The sequence below is a fragment of the Sturnira hondurensis genome, unplaced genomic scaffold (genome assembly GCF_014824575.4).
Source record: "Sturnira hondurensis isolate 20B ecotype Veracruz unplaced genomic scaffold, ASM1482457v3 Scaffold0001120, whole genome shotgun sequence".
NCBI classification, from domain to species: domain Eukaryota; kingdom Metazoa; phylum Chordata; class Mammalia; order Chiroptera; family Phyllostomidae; genus Sturnira; species Sturnira hondurensis.
In genome coordinates, this window is record NW_028073751.1 from 1,570,842 (window position 1) to 1,595,414 (window position 24,573).

At 41.4% G+C, this 24,573-nt stretch overlaps 1 protein-coding gene and 2 non-coding genes across 3 annotated transcripts; all 3 read right to left on the reverse strand.

The window, feature by feature from the left end:
- Positions 1-840: 840 nt before the first annotated feature.
- Positions 841-18,000, reverse strand: HSPA9 (heat shock protein family A (Hsp70) member 9). Its single transcript, XM_037061375.1, has 17 exons — positions 17,602-18,000; positions 15,911-15,969; positions 15,609-15,696; positions 14,544-14,725; positions 13,643-13,767; positions 13,047-13,120; positions 12,845-12,951; positions 11,902-12,064; positions 11,343-11,435; positions 8,115-8,324; positions 6,321-6,548; positions 4,937-5,041; positions 4,229-4,346; positions 3,687-3,781; positions 3,012-3,104; positions 2,691-2,831; positions 841-2,375 (listed from the first exon to the last, which is right to left on the reverse strand). The coding sequence occupies exons 1-17, from the start codon at positions 17,680-17,682 to the stop codon at positions 2,298-2,300; spliced, it is 2,040 nt and encodes a 679-aa protein (XP_036917270.1). The 5' UTR covers positions 17,683-18,000; the 3' UTR covers positions 841-2,297.
- Positions 5,783-5,850, reverse strand: LOC118998862 (small nucleolar RNA SNORD63). Its single transcript, XR_005068963.1, has one exon. It is a non-coding gene; the product is annotated as a small nucleolar RNA SNORD63 (small nucleolar RNA).
- On the reverse strand, positions 7,647-7,721 carry LOC118998854 (small nucleolar RNA SNORD63). Its single transcript, XR_005068962.1, has one exon. It is a non-coding gene; the product is annotated as a small nucleolar RNA SNORD63 (small nucleolar RNA).
- Positions 18,001-24,573: the final 6,573 nt, after the last annotated feature.

The window sequence follows — 24,573 nt, forward strand, 5'->3', positions numbered from 1 at the left end:
CAAGGTGTGTAATTTTATGTGGGGAATATTATGTGTAATAATCCACGCAGTAATTTATACTAAGTAGCCGGAGTGGAGATGGTGATCTGGATATACTTTAAAGGTTGCTAAGATTTGTTCATTCCATTTTGGGGGGTGGGCAACCATAAGAAGCACATTTATTGGAAAGACCACTAAGGAACAGAAACCAGAGGTTCCTTTTTATTTATTTTTAAATTTTATTTATTTACCTTTAGAGGGGAAGGGAAGGAGAGAGGGAGAGAAATATCAATGTATGGTTGCCTCTCATGCATCCCCTGCCGGGAACTCGGAACTGGGAACTGGCCTGCAACCCAGGCATGTGCCCTGACTGGGAATTGAACCGAGACAGATACTCTGGTTCGCAGGCCTGCGCTCAATCCATTGAGCTACACCAGCCAGGGCTCCAGAAGTTCCTTTTTAGACCTACCAAGCATTTGTCATAAAAGGGAACCTGTATCTAAAGAATAAAAAACCTTTTTGCCTTTCAAGGCCGTTTGCAGCACTACATTTTACTGGTCTGTAGAATACTGCTGTGTGTTCACTGCATAGGGAAGGACTGTTGTGGGTACCTATGCACGTAGCTCTTCTCCCTTCTTCCCAATAGAGTCCATACTGTTCAGGGGATGTTTGGCTCCTCCTCTTCCCAATCCTAAGGCTGATCTTTTTCATAAAAGTCAGTACTTAATTGAAGTGCTTTGGAAATCCAAGAAGGGCTTAGTTATCACAATTAGGAGATACAAGAGGTGTTTACTAGGCAAGGGCCAACCACAGATGCTAAATGTCACATACCACAAAACAATCCGTCATGGATAATTACTATACATTCCACAAGGTTCCCACCAAGTGTTCATGTGGCTGAGAACTTGAGCCTAGAATTTATTTTTTATGAATCTCAAGAGGTATTTGCATGGGTGTTAATGAACAACTTTCTAGGAATGTAATTATGTAAAAAATGTCTTTCACATTAGAGCACTGTACTGAATTTCATTTCTAGATATCACCACAAATAAAAGGAAGCATTACCTGATGGAATCGAAGCCCCATGTTATTAAAATTCCTTTAGGTCTACAATAGTAGTCCATGAAACACGAGGGAAAGTCTATTGGAAAACTTGGGGGAAAAAATTCTCAGTATTTAAATATTTGAGATACAGGAAAGATGCAGTCAAAGTTCTGCTTCTGAAGTTAGCATGTGGTAATTGGAACTAAAACAGAATTTAGGACAAGGCAACTCACTGACAGTGAAAACAGAAATATGGAAAGAATCAGTACCTAATATTACTGAGTCACAGAACTTATACCTTAGGATTTACTACTAGATTAATATAAAGCTACACAGAAGAGAAAGCAACCTGAAAACAGTAGCCCATTTTTAAGCTAGAGACTAGCTTAACCTAGACTTTGTTAACATTCCAAACAAAAGATGGGGCTATAAGAGAAAAAAAACAAAGCCTCAGAACCAGACTTGTCCTCAGTGACAATGCTTATTTCTTATACTAGCCCTTCCAAATCCTGTTTTATTTGAGTGACCCTAGGTCAGGGAAATGGAAGGTATGATGCATATTATATTCTCAAAGCTAAATCTCAAGAGTCTCACTCCTCACAAATGAGATCAAGATGCTTTTCATATTTATTTTTTTAAAAAATCCAGAATGGATCCAAAAAATCAAAGGTACAGGTGCCAGACAAAAGCCACAAGGTAGCTATAAAAGTGTCCCACAGGAAAATTACGAAGCCTTATTACCTTGTTTTAAGAGTTGTACTGAACACAAATAAGTTTTCCATTGATCTTGCTTCTGTTGCTCTACCTCTGAATGTGGCACAGCAGCCTTGCCTTGCGAGGCCTCAGCTGAAGGATCCAATGTACACGCATACTGGTAGAGCAGTAGTTAAGTATCTTATCCTCAGATGGTCTCATTCCAGGTCTTTGACTGACTACCTTCATTGTGTGGGATGGTTTCACCCCTTGGTAATAATATATAGTTACTTCAGCACAAAACAATGTTAAGTCTTTAAAATCAATAAATCATCTTCCCTTTCACGTGCAGCTGAAAAGATAGGCTAGGGACAGAACATTGTGAGCTTTGCACTGTTGGAATTATCACTCATTAAATGATTATTAGCTAATAGTCACTAAATTACATATTAAGGAAATTATATATAGAGTACTGCAAAAACACAGTAAAAGAATGAAGTTTTCCCGTTTCTGCTCAGGAAGTCCCCTTTACTCCCAAGCGTCATAAGATGTTGTCCTTTTGGCTCCGCAGTTTACTACTATTACTGTTTCTCCTCTTTTTGATCTTCCTTTTGTTCCCCAGTGCCAGAACTTCCAGAGCCTTCTCGCTCAGAGGCCATCTGTTAAGAAAACATTTGACAGCCACTCAATGTTAAGGCTGACAGCATGCTCTTTGATGAACTAAAAAAGGAAGGAGCCACATCCTGCCTATTGCACTCCCCCCTCCTCCACACACACTGTTGATGGTTTCTGTGACTCCTTCCCTTTGTTGACCTCATCCTCCCTCTGGAAGGGGAGGAAAGGTATTGTCAACACTCACAGTTCTATGAATGGCTAGGTAAGGAGCCATTAGTGAGAGTAATCAAGAGCAGTTACAACAGGATCAAGTCAGGAGCAAAATAGTAATTGAGGAAAACACCCCTCAGTCCTTGTACCTTTTTGTATGCCATTTCGAAGAGTTTCAGTGATGCTTGCTGAAGGGAAGATGCTGCCTGCCTTATGTTTTCTCCAGTTTCACTATCTTTTCGAGCCAGAAGCTCTCTCATTTTGGAAATCTCTTCTTTTAATTTGTTGCACTTAAAAACAAAACACAAAACCCTCACTTTTTCTGGGTTTCTTATCCCACTACACGAAGCAGTAATTCTCAGAAACATAAGACTAAATTCTTATCAAGACTCAGAGACAGATGAACTTCATTAACATTGGTGACACTGGCTCCCGACTTCTTGAACTACTCATTATAAAAGAGGACTTACCTCGTCAGCAGGCAATTGGTCCTTGAATTCTTCCATCTTGCTTTCTGTATCATGGATGATTCCTTCAGCCATATTAACCGCTTCAACTCGTTCCTAAGGGAAAAGAGAAAGTGAAGACTTCCCAATGAACCCATTGGCTGAAGGTTCTCACTGAGAAAGACAACATGCTGACTGCTGCATATAGGTATAGAGTAAAACACAGTAAGGGGAGGAATCACTATGGTCTGAGGTAGTCTCAGATGTCTAAGAAATTTCAGCTGGATTTTGTAGCATAAGAATTGCTATGGGGACACAGACTAAAATAAAGGCATTCCACATAAGTTATGAGCAAAGGGGGGCAAAGGATAGACTGAGGGTAACAGAAGACAGAAGATCAATGACAAATGTCCCAACTCCCACTTTCACCTCCCAGTTGAAAAGGAAGAAAGTACTAATCAGCCCCGGCTGGTGTGGCTCAGTGGATTGAGTGCTGGCCTGCAAACTAGAAGGTCATTGTTTTGATTACCAGTCAGAGGCACAGGCCTGGGGTCTGTGAGCCAGGTCTCACAGTTGGGGGCATGTGAGAGGCAACTGATCTATGTATCTCACACACACGATATTTTTCTCCCTCTTTTTCCCTTCCTTCCCCTCTCTAAAATAAATATGTAAAATCTTTTAAAAAAATATACTAATCACCTTCTTTCGCCTATCTTCCTCAGCATACTTCTCTGCATTTTTAACCATATTTTCAATATCGTCTTTGCTTAACCCACCAGAAGACTGGATCACAACTATAATGAAAAGAAAGCATTGTTACTTCACAGGTAAAATTGTATGTTTCACTCTCTATTGTATTAAGAAAAAGAATACTCCTGCTCAGAATAGCCAGTGATGTGAATTATCAGCGGGAATAATATCATGATGTTGTCCTATAATAAGGAGAAAGAAACCAAGGGACTGATATACACAAACACCAACTACCCTGCCTCCTACCAAAACTTCAGCTCAGGCAGCAATCCAAAGGTTCAGTGCTTGCCTATTTTGGGGAATGCACACCACCATATCCGTTACTCTGAGTGTGACTCTCATAACTGAGGAGGAAAGGGACAGAAAGGACTGAGCATCAACCTGAGGCTGGGAGAAAAGACAGGCACAACCTAGAGGACCTTGTTCCCAACAGAAAGGCACTCCAAGGTCCCTTACCTCACTCTTACAATCAGATAAATAGGAAAACTTACTCTGCTGCTCACGTCCTGTACCCTTATCTTTGGCAGAAACATGTACAATCCCATTGGCATCAATGTCAAATGTAACTTCAATCTGAGGGACTCCGCGAGGGGCTGGGGGAATTCCAATCTGAAATAAATAAATACACAGAGTAAGCTCCTCTCACAAAGAGGTCCAGTGCTCTAGTTCCAAACCTGTATCTTCTGGGGAACAAATCACTTGATTACAAGAAGGAACAAGCTATAGCTTCACTTAATTAAATGTGCTAAAAAAAAGTTTGTAAGTAAATCACTGCTACCTGAAACAAACAGGGCTCAGGCCAGTGAAGGTTGGGTACAACAAGTAATCATAATGGCTATACACACTGAGTGACACAATGAATAATAAGTGCAACTCCTCCATCACTGTTCATCTCACCAAGAACCAGTAAGCAATGCTAATTAGAAGCCAATAATATCAAATGTCTCTTAAATCAATAACTAGGAATTCCTCCCAATTAGCATTGTTACAAACATTTCCGTGTCTTATATTTATGATATTCTTAAAGTTCCTAAGGCACGAGCGAGGCTTTCAGGTAACACTGATTTTGCATGTACACTATGTTAACAAACTATCTGTGTGTCAGCTGTTTATGGTAATATTAACAGGGGTCAGAATATCATCGAACTTACAGTACATAAGAATGAATGAAGGGCATATTTAGGATTCCCAATACCCACCAAAGTAAACTGTCCAAGAAGTTTGTTGTCTCCAGCCATCTCTCTCTCACCCTGACACACTTTAATCTCCACTTGAGTCTGACCATCAGCGGCTGTAGAAAACACCTAGGGAAAAAGAAACGTCCTGGATTGGCAGTCTAATAAAAATACTTCTTTACACAAAGTGTAAGCCAAAGAAAGAAACTGACACCCCAACACTGGTAGAATCCTAACGTACACTATTTTCAGAACAAAGGCTTGTATGTCTTTGCTGGGAATAGGAGTAGGATTAGCATAGCAGAAGGTCATTCGGTAGTATTGTTTCTGCTAAGCAAATGCACTGTACAAAGATGCAGCACTGGCAGAGGGCCTCACGAAGGGATAAAAATGAGATGATGAAATATGCTCATCTGGGAAAACTGGTCAGAGACAGGACATGTACAGGGTCTGGCACAAATAACACCCTCTTTTCTTTTTTTTTCCTTTTTTAAAAAGATTTTATTTATTTATCTTTAGAGGGGAAAGGAAGGAGAGAAGGAGAGAAATATCAATGTATGGTTGCTTCTCATGAGTCCCCTGCTGGGAACTGGCCTGCAACCCAAGCATGTGCCCTGACTGGGAACCGAACCACGATCGTGTGGTTCGCAGGCCCGTGCTCAATCCAATGAGCTACACCAGCCAGGGCAACACCTCCTTTTCATTACAAAATCGTAAACATATAATTTTATAGCATAATATCATATTTAAGCACACCATATAACATTTTAGGTGAAATGTTCAAATTAAAACTACAAATTATTACATCCATATTATCACCCTACCAATCACACTCAACCAGGTGCTACTTTTTGCTGGACGGTGCTATTTTGTGCTCAGCCATAGAAGTCACCACGCACTTTTCTTCAGAATGATGTGTTGGCACTACATCACCGCACAAATACAGCAATAGCAAGTTTTTAATACGAACATCAAAATTGGTCAAGTCAGGAAATAATTCTTAATCCAAGTATTAAGAAACTAAGACCGAAGCCATTGTCTAAGTAGCCCTGGAGTGGCAGTGCAAGACATCCATCATTCATCCATAACAGAAGCACATTGAACTGTCTCGGGCCATTCTTTTTATTGCCTTTGAGATCAGAAGAGTATGGGGAATTTAGTCCTAAGTGATGAGGACTAAATTCTGTGAGGGACAGACTATTAATGCTTCCCCTACAATCTCCACTGCTGGCTGACAGGTAAAGAGAGCAATGTAATAGATAAGAGCCTTACCACCCACATTCAACTAGTACAGACTACAAAACAAAGACTGAAGTTTCTAAGAAAAGCTCACAAAAGTGGCTGGAATCACAACACATCCCTCACAGAACCTAGAAACTCTGTGGTATCAGGGAGGGGAAATTCTTACCTGGCTTTTCTTGGTTGGAATAGTGGTGTTCCTGTTAATAAGCTTGGTAAACACGCCTCCTAGAGTCTCAATGCCCAGAGAAAGAGGAGTGACATCCAGGAGCAGCACATCTGTGACATCACCAGCCAACACACCTCCCTGAATGGCAGCTCCAATGGCCACAGCCTCATCAGGATTGACAGCTTTACTCGGGGCTCGGCCAAAGAGATCCTGGACAGTCTGCTGAACCTGAGCATCAAGGAAAAAAAAGAACCTGTTACCCACTATGCAAAGCAACTAAATGCCCAAGGTGGAAGAGAACACGTGTTTGTTCCAAGACCCCAGCATATCACAACGGGTTGCTTCATTTGGACCCAAAAATTTCTCTCAAATTACTAGTATTTCATACCAGAGTTCTTGTTAATGATCTGAGTGTTATCATGCAGATAGCACTCATAGTTTACTCATATGACATCTCATTCATAGTCCTTTTAAATTTGGGAAGAATTTGTGTTTGTTATCCGGTTTCCCATACAACACATTAAATTGGAAATACAGGTCCTGCCCTGGCTGGTGTAGCTCAGTGGACTGGTGTGGGCCTGCAAACCAAAGGGTCACTGGTTTGATTCCCAGTCTGGGCACATGCCTGGGTTGTGGGCTGGCTCCCTGGTAGACGGTATGTGAGAGACAAACACACATTGATGGTTCTCTCCCTCTTTCTCCTTCCCTACCCCCCTCTCTAAAAATAAATAAAAACCTTTAAAAAAATGGAAATACAAGGTACAAGGCATGGGAACTTAAAAATTGTACAGCTCAAGTCCTCTTCTACATACTGACTAAAAACCAACTTTAAAGAAGCAGTGGTTATATGACAATACTGATGCTAAATTGGGATATGTTCTCTTCTATTTTTTCTTTTTTTACTGATGCTACCCCCCCCCCCCCGCTATTTAAATAGCAATGAGGATAATTTGTTAACATTATCTCCATGGTCCAAAGCTTCTCCCCTTCTCTTCAGATTTATTCTGTTTATGTTCCTAAGCCCAAGTACTCGAAAAATTAAGAAAATATCAAGGTTCAAGATAATTCTATTATGGCCCTGGCTGGTGTGGCTCAGTGGATTGAGTGCCAGCCTGCAGAACAAAGGGTTGCCAGTTCAATTCCCAGTCAGGGCACATGCCTGGGTTGCAGGTCAGGTCCTCAGTGGGGGTGTTCAAGAGGCAACAACACACTGATGTTTCTCTCCCTCTTTCTCCCTCCCTCCCCCTCTCTAAAAATACATAAATAAAAATAAAATCTTTTAAAAAATTCTGCGTAAGCTATAAACAATTGCACCTTCAACAGTTCTGTGCTCAGTCATTAGCTTTCCACACACCTATCTTTTCAGAATGATGTGTTGATGAATAGAATGCATCATTGCACAAATCTTTGTTGAAGAGTTAGAAGCCTCAAACACTATGCTGCAAAAACACGTGTTCAAAATTGCCCCACACAGGCTAGTTAGTACCAAGGGATTGAGTTATCTGACCTCAAATGTTCATTCCTAAAAATTCTGTAAGATTTAAGTTCAGGATTCTCCCTGCTACCAACCCAAAGACATTTTGCCCTTCCTAATCCTTTTTCTTATACCCTTGAATTTTAAAAAAGGGCTGAAAATAATTTTCATTAGGGCACAAATTCATTCTCCTTTCAGGGTTACCATGGAAGAAAGGCCACATATTCATGTGCCCACATCTAAGCCATATATCCCAAGAAAACATTGTATGTTGGCCTTCTCTGCTCTCCACGTTGAGAATTCCACAGGTCTATCCATACCTTGGGCATTCTAGTCATGCCACCAACAAGAATCACTTCTCCTATGTCGCTCTTGCTGACTTCTGCGTCTTGCATTGCTTTTTGGCATGGGGCGATGGTCCTCTTGATTAGCTCAAACACAATCCCCTCAAACTGAGCCCGGGTCACCTTCATATTCAAATGCTTAGGTCCAGAAGCATCCATTGTAAGATATGGCAAGTTGATGTCGGTCTGCAAAGGAAGTGGGGAGACCAGTAGTGGTGAAATTTCTTTATTCAATTAAATACTGTAGGACAGAAGCACTTTGAATGCCACAGTGGTCACACCCACTTTAAAGGAACAGCCAACAAAGACAGTGACCCTGTAAGACTCAACCACTTCTTACCAAAGGTAAACATTACAGAATCTGTTATTAGATAATGAAGAACAGAGGAGAGAAGCAGGAAAAAGCCCTGTTCAGGAGATGAAGAAATTTCTTCATCTAACTTAATTAAATAACTTAACTATGTTAATTTAGCAACTAACATGGCCACAGTCACACCATATGATATCCACTACTTAATAAGCCCCAAATCCTAACAAGGCCTGGACTAACAAAACCCTTCACTAAACATGCCAACACAAGTGACCCAGAGGTAGACCCCCAGGAACAGAACTACCTTATGCTTCTCCAACTTCACATCAAAGTAAGGCCAGCAGGGAATAAGAACTGAGGAGAGGAAATCCTTAATCACCTTTCTTCAGGTAAGGTACCTGAGACTATGAAATGCTAAACAACTAGCAAGAGTTAACACGCCTTCTGCAAAAATAGTGTTATTGGGTATTGCCTTAAAGGATATTATCTTTGCAAAATGTCAACCCGAATCAGAAAACTGGATTTAATCATCCAAACCAATGTGAGCCAGCAGAATGTTCTGTGACAACAGCCAATGTTCTATAATCCGTGCTGTTTGAGGGGCCCCTAGCCACATGTGGCTGGGCACCTGAAATACATCTAGCACAACCAATGAATGGGATTTTAAAATTTTATTTAAAGAGCCACATGGGACTCTTTATTAGTAGCAGTTCTATATGATGTAAGTTAATGGCAATCTGAAAAACTCCAGGACTCTAAACTCTGTAAAACCAGTTCATCACAAAGTACTGTCCTTCCTCTTTCTCAAATCCAACTAAGTCCTCTCACCATCTGGTGTTACAATACAGTGATTTCCCACATCCACTCAGGCTGCCCTCTGCCACAGAACCCCTCCCTACTGAAAACAAAACTCCAAACCACTTTCACCAAAGTGCTTTCCATGAACTCAAATCTGACCACGTCACTGCCCCCACACAGTTTTCAGTGGTTTATGTTCACACTCAGGACAGACACCAAAGCACAAACCTATTAAACCTCTGGCCTCATGTCCCAGGCTTCCCCCCTGCCCACCTGTACTTCAGCCACACCGACCCCTTCTCGGGTCTGCACCCCCAACGCTTCATACTTGACCCCTTTTCCTGATTAACACATTTCTCGGAAGTTCTCTCTGTTATGTCCAACACCTGTGAGTTACCAGGTTCCTCTATTATAACTGTATCTCACTTTGCCATTTTGCCACCTTAACAGTTTACATTTAGAGAACTCACTATTTATTACATGTTGTCCCAAGCATGTTACATGTGTATTAGTTTAATAACGGGGAAAGTAGCACCCTTACTTTATAGATAAGACAGAAATGTTAAGGTCACACCGCTACCAAGTGATGAAGGCAGGCTCGAACCACAGCAGTCTAGTTAGAGTCACTCTTAATCTTTACTTCTGACTTGACATTTATTGTAATGTTCTAAATAATAAATAATATCCACTCCCCACACCAAACTCCACAAGGGTAAGGTTTCTTGGAATTTCTCCTACAGCTTTACAATCATACATGCATGAACAGTTATGTACAAAGGTGCTCAATATACTTTGCTATAATAGCAAAAAGCTGGAAAACAATCCAAATGCCTATCAAAAGGATACAGCAAGTCTTTGAATGATAACATTGTTATAATATTGCTGACATGTCACAGGAATTTAACTCTTGTTTACATCAATTAACCTACAGTAAAACTTGTTTCCTTTATACAGTATTTTACTTAAAGTCGCAGAACCTTCTGATGATGGTACATGAGGAGTTACGGTACAGCCACACTATAACCAACCAACCTCTTCCTCCAAAAAGTGTCAGACCCCTGAGAGGAATTACAGGCTATTCTCTGGCTGGCAGTACCACAGTATTTCAACCCTAACCCTAGTACCATCATGTTCCAGTCTACACGGTAAGGAGGAAACAAAGCAATGCCATCAACATCGTGGGTGACTTTTTAAAACTTTGTCATTCCTCATAGCTACTTAAAAAAATCCAGGTTTGATCGAAAGTTAATACCTCTTCTTCCTTTCCTAGCAGGTAATCAAACTAACAATTAAAATAGTCATAGGCTCTGCTTCTGTGCTGCCACCAGAGAACCTGGAATTAAATCTCCTGCTTCCCACGTTGTTTCGCTTCTGACCCAGATCTAATGTGCTTTCTACAATTCTAAGTGATTAAGGCAAAGTGGGCAAAGTGAAGCTTTACCTCTTAGAAATGAAGCAACATAGGCTGATGCCTTAAAGCAGGAGTGTCACATTCATTTTCACAGGGGGCTACATCAGCCTCACAGTTGCCCTCAAAGGGATGAAATAATTTCCCGACTATATAAATGTTACTACTCCTTAACTGTTTAGGAGATGAAATTACGTTTAGCCCTCTGAAGGCAACTGCCAAGCTGATGTGGCCCCCAGTGAAAATGAGTTTGACACCCCTACCCTAATGAGATGCTGAGCAAATCTGATGACCAGAAGGAAACTTGCTCAGGTGTATAAACCCGTCTTCAGCCAGGTTTCAAAACTAACTTTCTAGATTGATGAGCCAAATAATTAAATTAAATGAGAGACAATTAGACTCATACAATGAGTTACCTTACAGTTCTGAGAGTCTTCTAGTATTTACAGGATAGCACTTCTAACTTTGCACACTGAAAGTCTAGATTTTAGCTCCAGTATACATAACCTCTAATTTGGATGGATAACAAATTTAGGTCATCCATTAAAAAACAAAGAACTCCTGCTGCTATGCTCATGGAAAGGTTTTTATCACCACCAGAAAACTGTAATGCAATCAGAATACGCTATTCAAGAAAGCTCAGGCTGAAAAGATGCATCAAGACTGCTGGGATTCGTCCATGTCTCACCTGCACAGATGAGGAGAGTTCACACTTAGCCTTTTCAGCAGCTTCCCGAACTCTCTGAAGTGCCATGTTGTCTTTGGTCAAATCGACTCCTGTCTACCAAGTGAAAACACACAATACTGATGTTAGTGAGGCGATAAACTACTTAAATTGCAGTGATAAGCTGTTAACACAAACGAGAGCCATACCTTTATTTAAAAGCACAAATTACTTATTACCTTTGAAACTCTATAGGGAAAAGAAAGTCTATTCTAAAAAAGCTAATCTGTGCCTGGAGTCAGAGGGTTGAACTGATCTCACTTCTTCCAGCTGTAGGATTTCAGCTCAAAAGATGAGTCCCTAGAATTCCTTTTCCAGCATTATATACAGTGTCATATCCTTTCAATCTGTTGTTTATTCCCAATCTGAAGGTACAATAACCAGAATTGATCAGTCTAGGCATGAAATTGAAATACAAATATTTCAACACTGTATTCGGGACAAAAAATTCACTGGGCAGCAATCTGAGTAAGGAAATTTTCACTATCCCAATGTCTGCGTATTAACCACACTGGTAACTAACCTCTCTTTTAAACTCCTTCACAATGTGTTGTAGCAAGGCCTGGTCAAAGTCTTCACCACCTAAGAAAGTGTCTCCATTGGTGGATTTCACCTCGAATACGCCTTTCTGAATTTCCAGGACAGAGATATCAAAAGTTCCACCACCTAAGTCATATACAGCAATGCTAGAGAGAAAAAAGGGGGCCTTAAAGAACAAAGTAATGAAGTACTGATACATGCTACAACATGGAGAAAATCTTGAAAACGTATCTGACCAGCACGTGACGGAACCTATGCCACTATACATAAACTTGGCTATTTTCTCCAAAGTATAATTACTATTAAATTTAGTAACTGTAAGCGACATTAACATATGGTCCTAACAGCTACATGTAAAGTATACATACAGCTAAAATAAATTCATTTAAAAGCAAAATTGACAGCATTCAATCACTCTTTTGGATAAATACCTGTCAACATACATACCAAAAGGGATGGGACTGGGATGGGGGTGTGGAATGACTTTATTAAACCAGTACTTAGGCCCTGGCTGGTGTGGCTCAGTGGATTGAGCGCAGGCCTGTGAAGCAAAGGGTTGCCGGTTCGATCCCCAGTTGGGGTACATGCCTGGGTTGCGGGCCAGGTCCCCAGTGGGGGACACATGAGAGGCAACCACACACTGATGTTTCTCTTTCTCTCCCTCTTTCTTCTTCCCTTCCCCTCTCTCTAAAAATAAATAAATAAAATATATTTTTTTTAAAAAACCACCCCAGTACTTAGGGGGCAAAGTAAATAAAGGAATGGTCTTGAAATAAATGAAAAAAAAAAACCCCCCACAAAAACAGACTACATAGCCTTGAAGAAGATCAAGGCAGTACATTTTTAGTCTAAGTAGAAGGCTCAATCACTAAGAAATCAAGATGATGACTTGGGATAATAAGTCTTGGTGAGGTTTACAGGCTTACACTTTGTCTTCTGATTTGTCTAGACCGTAGGCCAGAGCAGCAGCTGTAGGTTCATTAATCACACGAAGCACATTTAGTCCAGCTATCTGGCCAGCATCCTTAGTGGCCTAAAAAAAAAAAATTGAAAGAGACAATAAAGCATTTTCCACCTTTGTGTCTCAAGTACCAATAATTTCCTAAATAAAAATGCTGACTAACTTACCTGTCTTTGAGAGTCATTGAAATAAGCTGGGACAGTGATCACAGCATTTTTTGCTGTATGCCCCAAGTAATTTTCTGGAAAAGAAGCAAGAAATGAACCCACTCATGCGATTCTGTCAGATAAAACAGGTAAGAGAATTACTAATGTAGCCTAACAACCTGTGTTATCCTCCTGGAGCCACAAACAGCACTCGGCAGTCTTTCAGTTTGTGATCTAACAGGTAGTATAACCTCGTTAGAAAACACTCCAAATAAAGACACTGGCTAAAAGCGAAGATCTCACCTACAACACTGTAGTGAAGGTTCACCAACTAGAATGACTTAAAATGGCTACTAGTTTCTTCAAGTAGGAAGTTCTAAGTTTTACCTAACAGAGACAACGTATGTACAGTGTAGCAAATAGTCTTTTAAACAAGAAAGCCACCATTAGGGAAACTGGGGAGATATATTCAATCTGCAGGGAAAGTACGAAGAGTAACCAAGCTTCGCCATTCCTCGTTTTCTGAATAAAAGCCATCAGACTCATCCAAGGGACACTGGGATATGAAAGCTAATGATGTCAGAGATAGTCCCCAGGTGCGAACTAAACTTTCTCACCTGCAGTTTCTTTCATCTTCATCAAAACAAATGCTCCAATCTGACTTGGAGAATAAAGCTTTCCATGAGCTTCAACCCAGGCATCACCATTGGAGGCACGGACAATTTTAAAGGGAACATTTTTACTGTAAGACACAAAAATTATATCTGAAAAAAACGTGCTAGTGCAATCTACCATACAAGGTTACTATACACCATGAATGTTCACCCTCCAACTCAAGAGATCCATGGCCAATGAGAAATTCATTTAATGAAAACCCTTAGAAAGTAAACATTAACACGTTAAAACATCCTGATGAAACCCGAACATTCTTTACTTCCCACCAAACAATTAAGATTCATGCAGCTTCTTTGTAAAATGATCAGTTACCACCACGGGACCCAGAAATTCCATCATTAGGTGTCTAGCCAAGAGAAATGAAAGCATGACCACACAAAAATCTGTATGCAGTGTTATTCATTATAGCTAAAAAATGAAAACAACCCAGATATCCATTAACTGTTAAGTGGGTAAATAAAATGTAGTATATATCCACACAATGGAACATTATTGGCTATAAAAAGTAATGAATTATTGATACACACTACAACATGAACAAACCTTGAAAACATATCTGATCAGCACACAATGAAGCCTGCGCCACTAACTGCTTTATGAGTTTAATACCAATTTACACGGTTCAGGAATGACTAGCCGAATCTTCACAGACCTTGTCTATACACAGCAAAGACCTTCACTGTGGAGGGAGAGTGAATTTTTTTGGAAAAGTATCCTCTTGGCATGGGCAGGGCTTGCTACCAGGGACATGTAAAATTACTAAGGTAAGGTATTCCAGGGATCCTGCTAAAAAGAGTCTTCTATGTGGCCTTTGCAAATAACTATGCTTTTGCTATTACTCACATGTCTTTCTGGACTTCAGGGTCATCATATCGCCGGCCAATAAGACGCTTGGTGGCATAGAATGTGTTGTTTGGGTTCGTGACAGCCTGTCGCTTGGCTGGCATGCCAACAAGTCGCTCACCATCTGCTGTAAAGGCCACGACTGAAGGGGTGGTTCTGGCACCTTCGGCATTCTCCAGCACCTAAAACACCCAAAGCAAGACAGAGAATGAGGTTCTGGTCACCACCAGTGTCTTTGGATTAACCATTTAAGACAAAAACAGATGTCAAATTGCAAATGCTCAAGAATAGCACTAAAGGGCACTTTTCTTTTTCTTTCTTTTTTTTTTAACAGGCGCTTTTCTTTTCCTACAGATAGTGGATGTTCAAGTGACTTTAATACTTTACTTTGAAATAACTTATAACTGAAAGATACAAGAAACATCCTTCCCCTGCCCCACCCCCCTACACCAAATACATATAAATCAGATCTTTCAGTCAATGTAGGGACAAGGTAATCTTTCTTTGCTAGACAATTAAATGTACTACTCATTTTTTTGGTAATGGCTACAAGTTTCATGAATATAAAAAAATTGTCAAGAAGCAATTCAAGAATCCCAGGTGCTTTAAATCTTAAAAAGAACCTAGAGGGAGTAAAGACTCTTCTGGGAGAATAGCCTGTTATCATAGCAACTCCCTAGGAACATTCTTTACACAGGACTCACCCCATGTGTTATGTGGAGCTCCACTTGCTTCTAGACTGTTTCTGTACCTCTAACCTTGGTTTAACTGACTTACAAAAGTATAGGAATGATTACAGAAGCAACCTGTAATCCATCTGCAAGCCATCCTAATGGGTCCTAATGGTAATTTAGTAGTCCAAGAGGACACACTTAAATCCTGGGCAGTCAAATCTTTTTAATTATCAGCACTATGCAATTAAGCACAAAGGTTCACCTCACACCAGTCTTAAACACTTAAAAGCAGCTCTAAAAAATTTCCCTTATCTAAGCCAGATGACACAGAATTACAAATTGGGTATTGCTACTGTTATATGATCCAGAGCTCCCAATTATGCACGCTCACCTTTGCTTGTTTACCTTCCATAACCGCCACACAGGAGTTAGTAGTACCCAAATCAATACCAACAACTGCTCCCTTGATTGCTTCTGATCTGTAAGATATTTAAAACAATGCTACAGTTATCATCTTAAGTAGCGGTCTTCAAAAATAACTACAGAAATACGTAAGAAAATATTTGGTACTGTGGGGATAGTGGCACATTACATAATCTGTGTCATTTTTTCTGAGCAGAATCATTAATCACAAAGAGACCACTGCTGTAGGGTTTAACATTTATCTCTCAAAGAAAATGAAGTTACACTTACGCATAGTCCCGCCTTGAAACAACTCTAAAAGCCTCATGACTAAGCCCATTCCAGCCATCCTAAAAAAGAAAAAAGCTGCATCAGCCATTACTATGTATGAAATCTTTGGCTTGTTCCAATTACTCTTCTGAAGAACAAATGAAAATTCAAGACTTTCATTCTATTAAGTGGCATCATGTATAAAGTATACTGAAATGATAAAATATATTTTTAAAGGTTGTATTTATTTATCTTTAGAGGGGAAAGGAAGTAGAGAGGGAGAGAAATATCAATGTATGGTTGCCTCTCATGCACCCCCTGCCAGGAACTGGCCTGTAACCCAGGCATGTGCCCTTGACTGAGAATTGAACAGCGATCCTTTGGTTGGCAGGTATGTGTATGTGCTCAATCCACTGAGCTACACCAGCCAGGGCTGAAATGATAAAATATTTTAAGTGTAAGAGGCATTGTGGTACTGAAACAGAAAACAAATGTAATAATGTATATGTCTTCCAAATAAACCAGATAAAAATAGATAAAATGAAGTAGATATGAAATAGTCTTGAATTACATTACAACATGATTTCTCAACCTTAGCATTACTGACTTTGAACCAAGTATTTATTGTGTGGGGCGGGGGGAGTGGAGCAGAGGGGAGATGCCTGTTCTTTACATTGTGGTAATGAGCAGCATCCTGGGCCTCTACCACTAGAAGCCAGTAGCATGGCTCTCCAAGATGCAACAACTAAAATTATCTCTAGGCATTGTCAAATGTCCCCTAGGGAGACCAAACTGTCCCTGGTTGTGAATCACTGCATTACAAATACTACTGAGAAATTCCTCAATTTCATTGTCAGGAACAGTGTACACCTAAGCCCTACACAAGTACTTCTGTATTTTAGGTACGAATTTTAACTTATTCCAAGTCATTTAAGCAACTCTGCTAAGCAACTGCTTTAAAGGGATACGACTAAAAATCTTGTGGAGTCAGTTTTAAAAAATATTTTTTTCACGGGTGGCCTCCAATCAGGATCAAAGAAAGACCTTTGTTACAGCCTAACCTCAGCCTGCTCTCATGCCTTCCTTTAACCCCACGTGAGAGCAGTGAGATAATTCCAGTTTTCCAAAGATGTATGTTTCTGAACTTACAAGGTAATGAACGCCACGGTTTTTCCTGACCTGCTTACATTTTCTGAAATAACATAGAGCAATCTTACTCCAAAGATAGGGAATTAACTACACAAACGTTTCTAAGCAAAGAAAAATCGGAGCTTGACTTTCGATTAAGGTGCTCTTTTCCTTTATCATTGCAATGAGATCCTTGCACACTGTGTTTTAAGAGAAGGGCCGGATTCTCCGGCTCGTAGGTGAAAGTACAAACTAGAATAGCGATTTTCTCTCCCAACTAGAATTCCGTCCCTCGCGCCCAACGCCAAACCTGTCCATCGGCCATCAAATGCACTGTCAAGACCACTACCTACCACTTCGTGAAGAAAGACTACCTGCTGGTAAGGGGTGTGACTCAGCAAGGCCGGAGACAAGGAGGCAAACCCCTGAAATAGGACTTGAACTGATGGCGCTGATTACAGAATACCCATTAGTTTCCTGATCTCTCTCAGAGGATTCTGACCCCGAAGGACGTAGAGCCCGCCGCTCCAAGGTCCAACACCATGAGCCATGAGCCCCTCGCGTGAGGCCCGGCAGCTTCTTACCTGGTGGCGGGCGACCGTGGGGCCTCGGGAGGCTGCAGCGCAGATAACACGGGATGCCGCGGCCCGGCTAGCGTTTATCATGGCGGCTAGATGGTGAAAGTACGAAACAGCAAACAATCACTCCAACAGCCTTGGAGCTTCGCGGCGCGGCGCTGGATACGCTTCTGGAAACCTCCAACCACGTGGGGTGGCAGGGGCGGGGGTTGGTCGCTGGGGCTTGGAAGTCCGCTCTTCCGCTGAGGCGCAGCCAACGCTGCCAGACCAAAGACTACCTGACCTCTGCTCCCAGAGTCAGAGAGTACAGCTAATACAGTCCGCACTATGGTGGTTGAAAAAGTATGTTCTTCCGTTTTGGCTGCGGCAGGTATAGGGTTAGTGAGAGGCGAGGAGGCTAAGACAGGTAAAAAGGCAATACATTGGACAGCCCGGGTCCTCCGAGGCAGCAAAGCCTCAAGGTCACACGGGATAAATTGCGCAGCGATTACAGTCTCCTTACGTAGATTGCGTGAGTGGAAGGGCCTTTTGCGCCTGCGCAGCTAGTACCCTTCTCTACGAGAAGCAAGTGTGTTCAGGCAGTGGCGGAAAAACGGGGGTGGAGTCTAAGTACAGCACTCATTGGCTGCCCCAGGGCGTGTGAGTTTGGGCCGAACGTAGCCGGGGACGAGCCCGGGCGCGTGCACACTCCTGGCGGTTGGACGTTTTCCCTGCTACCTCTCCTTGGGGAGGGCGCCATCTTGTTCTGGGTCTTTGTTATAGTGTAAACCTTAGGCTCAAAACGTATATTACTTCTTCCAGTCCTTCATTCGTTTTCTGGCTACCTGTTAGTATTGCAGTAACTTTAAAGACCTTTGACATTCGTTCTGTGTTTTACCACAGCGTTCTAGGGTTTCGAGCTACTATAGCAGCCTTTGGCTCACACAATGCATTGGGTTACTTTAGTCTAATTATCGTGCAAAATCTCAAGAGAAAAAATACTTGCGCTCAGGCTTTTCCCCGCGTGACTGCGCTGGTCCTCACTGAGGCCCCTCAGGCCCGTTTCAAATCTTGCGCTGGTTGCCACGGACAGAGGTTCTGGGTTCTGTAACAACATGGCAGTGGCTATAGCGCTGTGACCAGTTTCAGATTTTTAGGGAGGAAAAGCCACTGATTCAACAAATAGGTAGTGGAGTGCCCATTATGTGTCAGATACCGTTCCATGTAGTCAGAATCCGGTGAGAACAAAACGTGAATTCACTGATCACAGATGGAGCTTGATTTTGCAAATGAAGCAAGTTGCCCTTCAAACTTTTAAAGTCCCGTTTCAAAAGAGAAGGTACTCCCCTATAAGAGATAACTGGGTGAGGATTTGTGAAGGAAAGCTGGGGAGGAAAAGAGATAACAAGTTTACATTGTGAGGAGGATGGAAGTGAGAATAAGAAACAAAAAATGGTTATAGAATATGCGAATTTTATTGAAGCCCTCCCCCCTTAAGTGTTAGCTCTTATTATGTTATCCTCTCCAGTCTTCTTAACATTCGTTTACATTTTTTAAAATTCCCTCAGGAGTAGACTTTGCTGAGGTCATCAAAGTCACGGGCTAATGACCCCTGTTTGTAGAGATTAATATTCTAAAACAATATATTGATGCAAAAGAACATAAGAATGACGGAAATAATATTAAACATTGCAGCAATAGAAATTGAAAACTTTAATCCTGTATATGATAGGGAGGGAGGAGGGCAAGTGGAATAACCGGAGTAATTGCATTCTCGTCTCAACTGGTTCTCTTAAGAGTTTGCTTTCCCCCGCTTCTTGTTGCATACATTCAAAAGCCACGAAGTGTTCATTAAAGGAATCCAGGAATCATACAGTGTTAGCTAAAGGGTGTCTGAGACCACGATTCTGTGGGTACCAGTTCCTGGTGGTTTCCTCAAGCTTGGCAAGTTCTCGACATGACCACTAGGGGGATGTGGTAGCTCTAGATATTGAAAGCAGGAGCCTGAGAATGGGGCTGTATTGTGTTTGCTTTTGGAGAGGAGACTTCTGGACTGCTTTGTAAATTAATCTGGCCTACAGCCTAAAGGCTTGAAGAAATGAGCCTGGGTCTAAAAGGAAATAGGGTGCAAATGAATAGGAATGGTTGGTTAGATCCACAGCCAGGTGGTATAACTCTTAACCATAGAGCACAGTACTGTATTTCATTTCTCTGTTGTCATCTCAGTGTCACACTGGAAAGTGAAAGGAGCTGCTACATGATTTGAGTGTGGATAAATGTTTACCAGACAGAACAGATGGCTAATACCTGTGCTTATCATATTTTAAGTTATATTCTAACTGGCATGATATGTTAGCATATTTGAAGGTAGGGAACTAGTTTTTTTTTTTAAATATATTTTATTGATTATACCATTACAGTTGTTCTATTCCCCCCCTTCTTTCCCCTCCACCCGCACACTCCCTCCCCCACCCTTCTCCCTCCCTCACCCTTCTCCCTCCCTTAGTTTATAACCACGTGTCTCAAGTTCTTTAGGTTCTATATTTCCCCCACTATTCTCACCCTCCCCCCTATCTATTTTCTACCTACCATCTATGCTATTTTCTGTGCCTTCTCCCCCCTTCTCCTCCTCCCACCACCCTGTTTCTAACCCTCCATGTGTTCTTCATTTCTATGGTTCCACTCCTGATCTAGCTGTCCTCTTGGTTTGCTTTTGTTTTAGGTGTGGTTGTTAATAACTGTGTGTTTGCTGTCCTTTCACTGTTCATATTTTTCATCTTCTTTTTCTTATATAAGTCCCTTTAGCATTTCATATAATAAGGGCTTGGTGATGATGAACTCCTTGAACTTGACCTTATCTGAGAAGCACTTTATCTGTCCTTCCATTCTAAATGAAAGTTTTGCTGGATAAAGCAATCTTGGCTGTAGGTCTTTGGATTTCATGACTTGGAATACTTCTTTCCAGCCCCTTCTTGCCTGTAAGGTCTCTTTTGAGAAATCCGCTGACAGTCTGATGGGTACTCCTTTGTAGGTGACTGTCCCCTTATCCCTTGCTGCTTCTAGGATTCTCTCCTTCATTTTAGTCTTGGCTAATGTAATTATGATGTGCCTTGGTGTGTTCCTTCTTGGGTCCAACTTCTTTGGCACTCTCTGAGCTTCCTGGATTTCCTGGAAGTCTATTTCCTTTGCCAGACTGGGGAAGTTCTCCTTTATTATTTGTTCAAATAAGTTTTCCACTCGTGGCTGTTTCTTTCCCCCTTCTGGTACCCCTATAATCCGGATGTTGGAACGTTTAAAGATGTCCTGGAGGTTCCTAAGCCTCTCCTCATTTTTTTGAATTCTCATTTCTTCATTCCTTTCTGGTGGGATGTTTTGTTCTTCCTTCTGGTCCATTCCATTGATTTGAGTCCCAGTTTCCTTTCCATCACTATTGGTTTCCTGTGCATCTCCCTTCATTTCAATTAGTTTAGCCTTCATATGTTCCTCTAATTTGTGACTATGTTCCTCTAATTTGTGACTATAATCTACCAGTTCTGTGAGCATCCTGATAAATAGTGTCTTGAATTGTGCTTCTGAGAGGCTGGCAATTTCTCGGTCGCTTAGAGTTATTGGCTCTGGGACTTTGAGTTCTTCTTGAGCCATCCTTTGGGCTATTTGTGCCTGTTAAGTAGCAGGAACGGAGCCCTAGGTTTTCACCAGAGCAGGGCAACTCAGTCGCTGGGTTGTGACGTTGTATGTGGGGGTGGGGTCAAAGAGGGACAATGGCTTCTCTCCAGCGCCCGCAGCCGCAGTCGCCGCTGCGACCCCCACCAGCACCGCAGCCACCACCGTCACCAGGGCCACGCGCCCCGCTCCTCGGCACGCGGGTGTGCCACCGCTGTCAGCCCTCCACCACTGGGTTTGCCCCCTGGGGCCTGTGTGTTCCGTCTCACTGCGCGAGAGTGTGCGACCTTGGTCAGTCTGTTCCGCACCCCGACTAGGTCCGGGCTGCCTGCGCTCCTAGATCTGCCCTGGCTGACCCAGCTCTGCTGCTGGTTCTGCCTCTTACCGTCCTCGTTGAACGGTTCATAGCTGTCGGACTTCCGTATAATTCGGTTTTCTGGCTTCTGGATGTGTGGTAGTTCACCAAAACTTTTGTTGTATCCAAACTTGGTTGTGGGAGAAGGCACAGTGTTTCCACCTATGCCTCCATCTTGGCGGAAGATATAGGGAACTAGTTTTAGTGTTTAAATAACTCTCAGCCATTAATAGGAATTGTCATTAGATGGTAATCACTAATAGTTGTTAAATGTTTGGTTAAGTGCCACATATTCAAGTGGCACATATTTAAGTGTCTTAAATTCATTAGCTAATGGAATGCTCACAACAATAGTCTTAAGTAAATACTATTGCTATTCCCATTTTGCAGATGTAGAAACTGAGGATTAGAGTTGTTATATAGGTCACATAATAGTATGTGATAAGGTCACATAATAGAATGATAAAGCCAGAATTTGAAGCCAGACTGTATGACTCCAGAACCTGTAGTGCTAACCATTAGACTCTACTGCCTCATAACCAAACTGAATCTGATCTTTTACCTCCACATATACAGAAGATAGATTTTATAGTACTTGCCTAATCCATTATTAACAATGACTTTAGGCAATGGAATAAAAATATTAGAAATACTTTTTAAAATTTTTGCATAGTTTAGGTTTCAGGATAACTATAAAGAAAGCTCAATCTAATATAACTCATAGGATCAAGTTCATATTTTTAAAGGAAAATCTCTTTAAACTGGTGACTCAGATGACATTTTATTCACTCTTGCTGGAGATGAATATCCTGCTGTGGCACCTTCCATCTTTATGAAATAAAAATGTGGCATATTGCAAGGATGTGTCACTTTTGATCTCCTTGGAATTTTTCATGTACCTGTAGCAGATTTCAGTAAACAGTTCTCACTTTTCCGTTTTGGCGTCAGCTACACTCTATTGGAGTGCGTTACATGGTGAAACTCAATTCAAGTCTGTTGAAATATGGGGAGTGTTATGTTAGGTGGTGTCTCTATCCCCAGTGGTAATGACAATTAGCAGGTTTCATTGAATGCCAGGTAACCTCTCAACCTGTCCTCCTTCTGATAGAAAAAAAAGATATAGAAAGTGACTCTGAAAGAAAGTGAGGCAGCAATAAATCAAAATAATATGGCACTTTCATTAGATGGAACATTTGTATCCCAGTGATAATGCAGTCCGTTGCACAGAGTAAAGATCAGGCAATCTTCGGATTTTCATTCAGATTTGGGAAACAGGTGGCTACTGGATATGTCAAGGACCTATAAATGAAGTCCCTCTTAGGGGTGGAGGTAGGGGTGACAAAAGCAGAGTTTTTCTCTTTATGAATATCCGCTTAATAGTTAATTCTTAAGGATATCAGAGCCTTTTCTGAATGTTTTAGTTTAAAGGGCCAGAATTTTAATTTATTCTTGATCAGCATGGTATATTAAAAGGAGCTCTGAACTAGGAGTTGAGTCCAACTTTGGATTATAGAAACACAGAAAGTAACTCAGATCGTTTAAAAATCTAACCTCTTTTGTAATAGATGAGGAGCAGAGAGAATATTTGATTTGTTCATGGTCACACAGTGCTAGCTTCTGCTCCACAGCCTTCCTTTTTACTTGGTATGCTTTTAAGAAATCACCCACATGATTTCATATGAAATGTCTAATCAATATAGGACCGTTTTAAAATGCTCACAGAAAACTCTGGCCAATATGCTCCACTCCCTCCTTCCTACCTCATTCTCACTCCTTAAGTACGTGGCTAGTGAAATTGTGTCAGCTTTCCAGTTCACATGGGTTACATGCTCTCTCTATGTGAAGGACTATTGGTTTCTAAGATTCCACACCCCTGCTCCTTAAACATCAGGAGAGAAAGTGCCCAGGTTTCTTTAGGTGATGAGGATTTAAATGAAAGCTACTTAGGGAAGTACAGGCATTGTCTTAATACGTTTAGAGCCAGAGTTCTGGAAGCACAAGAATGGTGGCTTCTACTTAATCAGGCCCCAGGAGGTTCTGCTTATGGCTGCCAGTTAAGTGGGCTTTTGATGTTCCCATCTGCATTGACTCTACCCCTTTCATAGCTCATCTTGTTATGCCTGCTTCTCTAATTCTTCTTTTGCAGTGTTTCCCAAACTCCAGTGGTATAAGACTGGCAAGTTCTTTAATGCATCACACTCCTAGAGATTCAGATTCTGTAGACAGACATGAGTCAAGGAATCTGTATGTTTAACAACTTCCACGGGGGATTCTGATGGGGGCAGGGTGGGGATTAGGACCATACCTTACAAAGAAACACCTCAAGCACAATGGTGTCTTCCGGTCTCCAAACTTTTTTATTACACATCCCTATTAAAAAATATTTGAGCACACAACTCTATTATTTGTATATTTGTTTATTTTTTGGTATTTTATTTATTTTCAGAGAGAGTGGAAGGGAGGGAGATAGAGAGGAAGAGAAACTTCAATGTGAGAGAGAAGCATCAGTTGGCTGCCTCTCGAATGACCCCAACCAGGGATCTGGCCCACAACCCAGGCATGTGCCCTGACTGGGAATTGAACCAGTGACCCTTTGGTTCACAGGCCAGCGCTCAAAATACTGAGCCACACCAGCCAGGGCATATGTGTATATTTATGTATTTATAAACTATACACAGTTGACCGTTGAACAACTTGAGGATTAAGGTGCTCACCATCCCCCGCCCCCAGCAGTCTACAACTACTAATAGCTTGCTATTGACTGGAAGACTTACCAGTAGCATAAACAGCCTGCTAAGCTTTATTTTGTATGTTTTATGTATTCTATACTGTATTCTTACAACAAAGTAAGGTAGAGAAAAGAAAATGTTATTAAGAAAATCATAAGGGAGACTTCCGCCAAGATGGAGGCGTAGGTGGAAACACTGTGCCTTCTCCCACAGCCAAGTTGAACCATAGAAATGAAGAACACATGGAGGGTT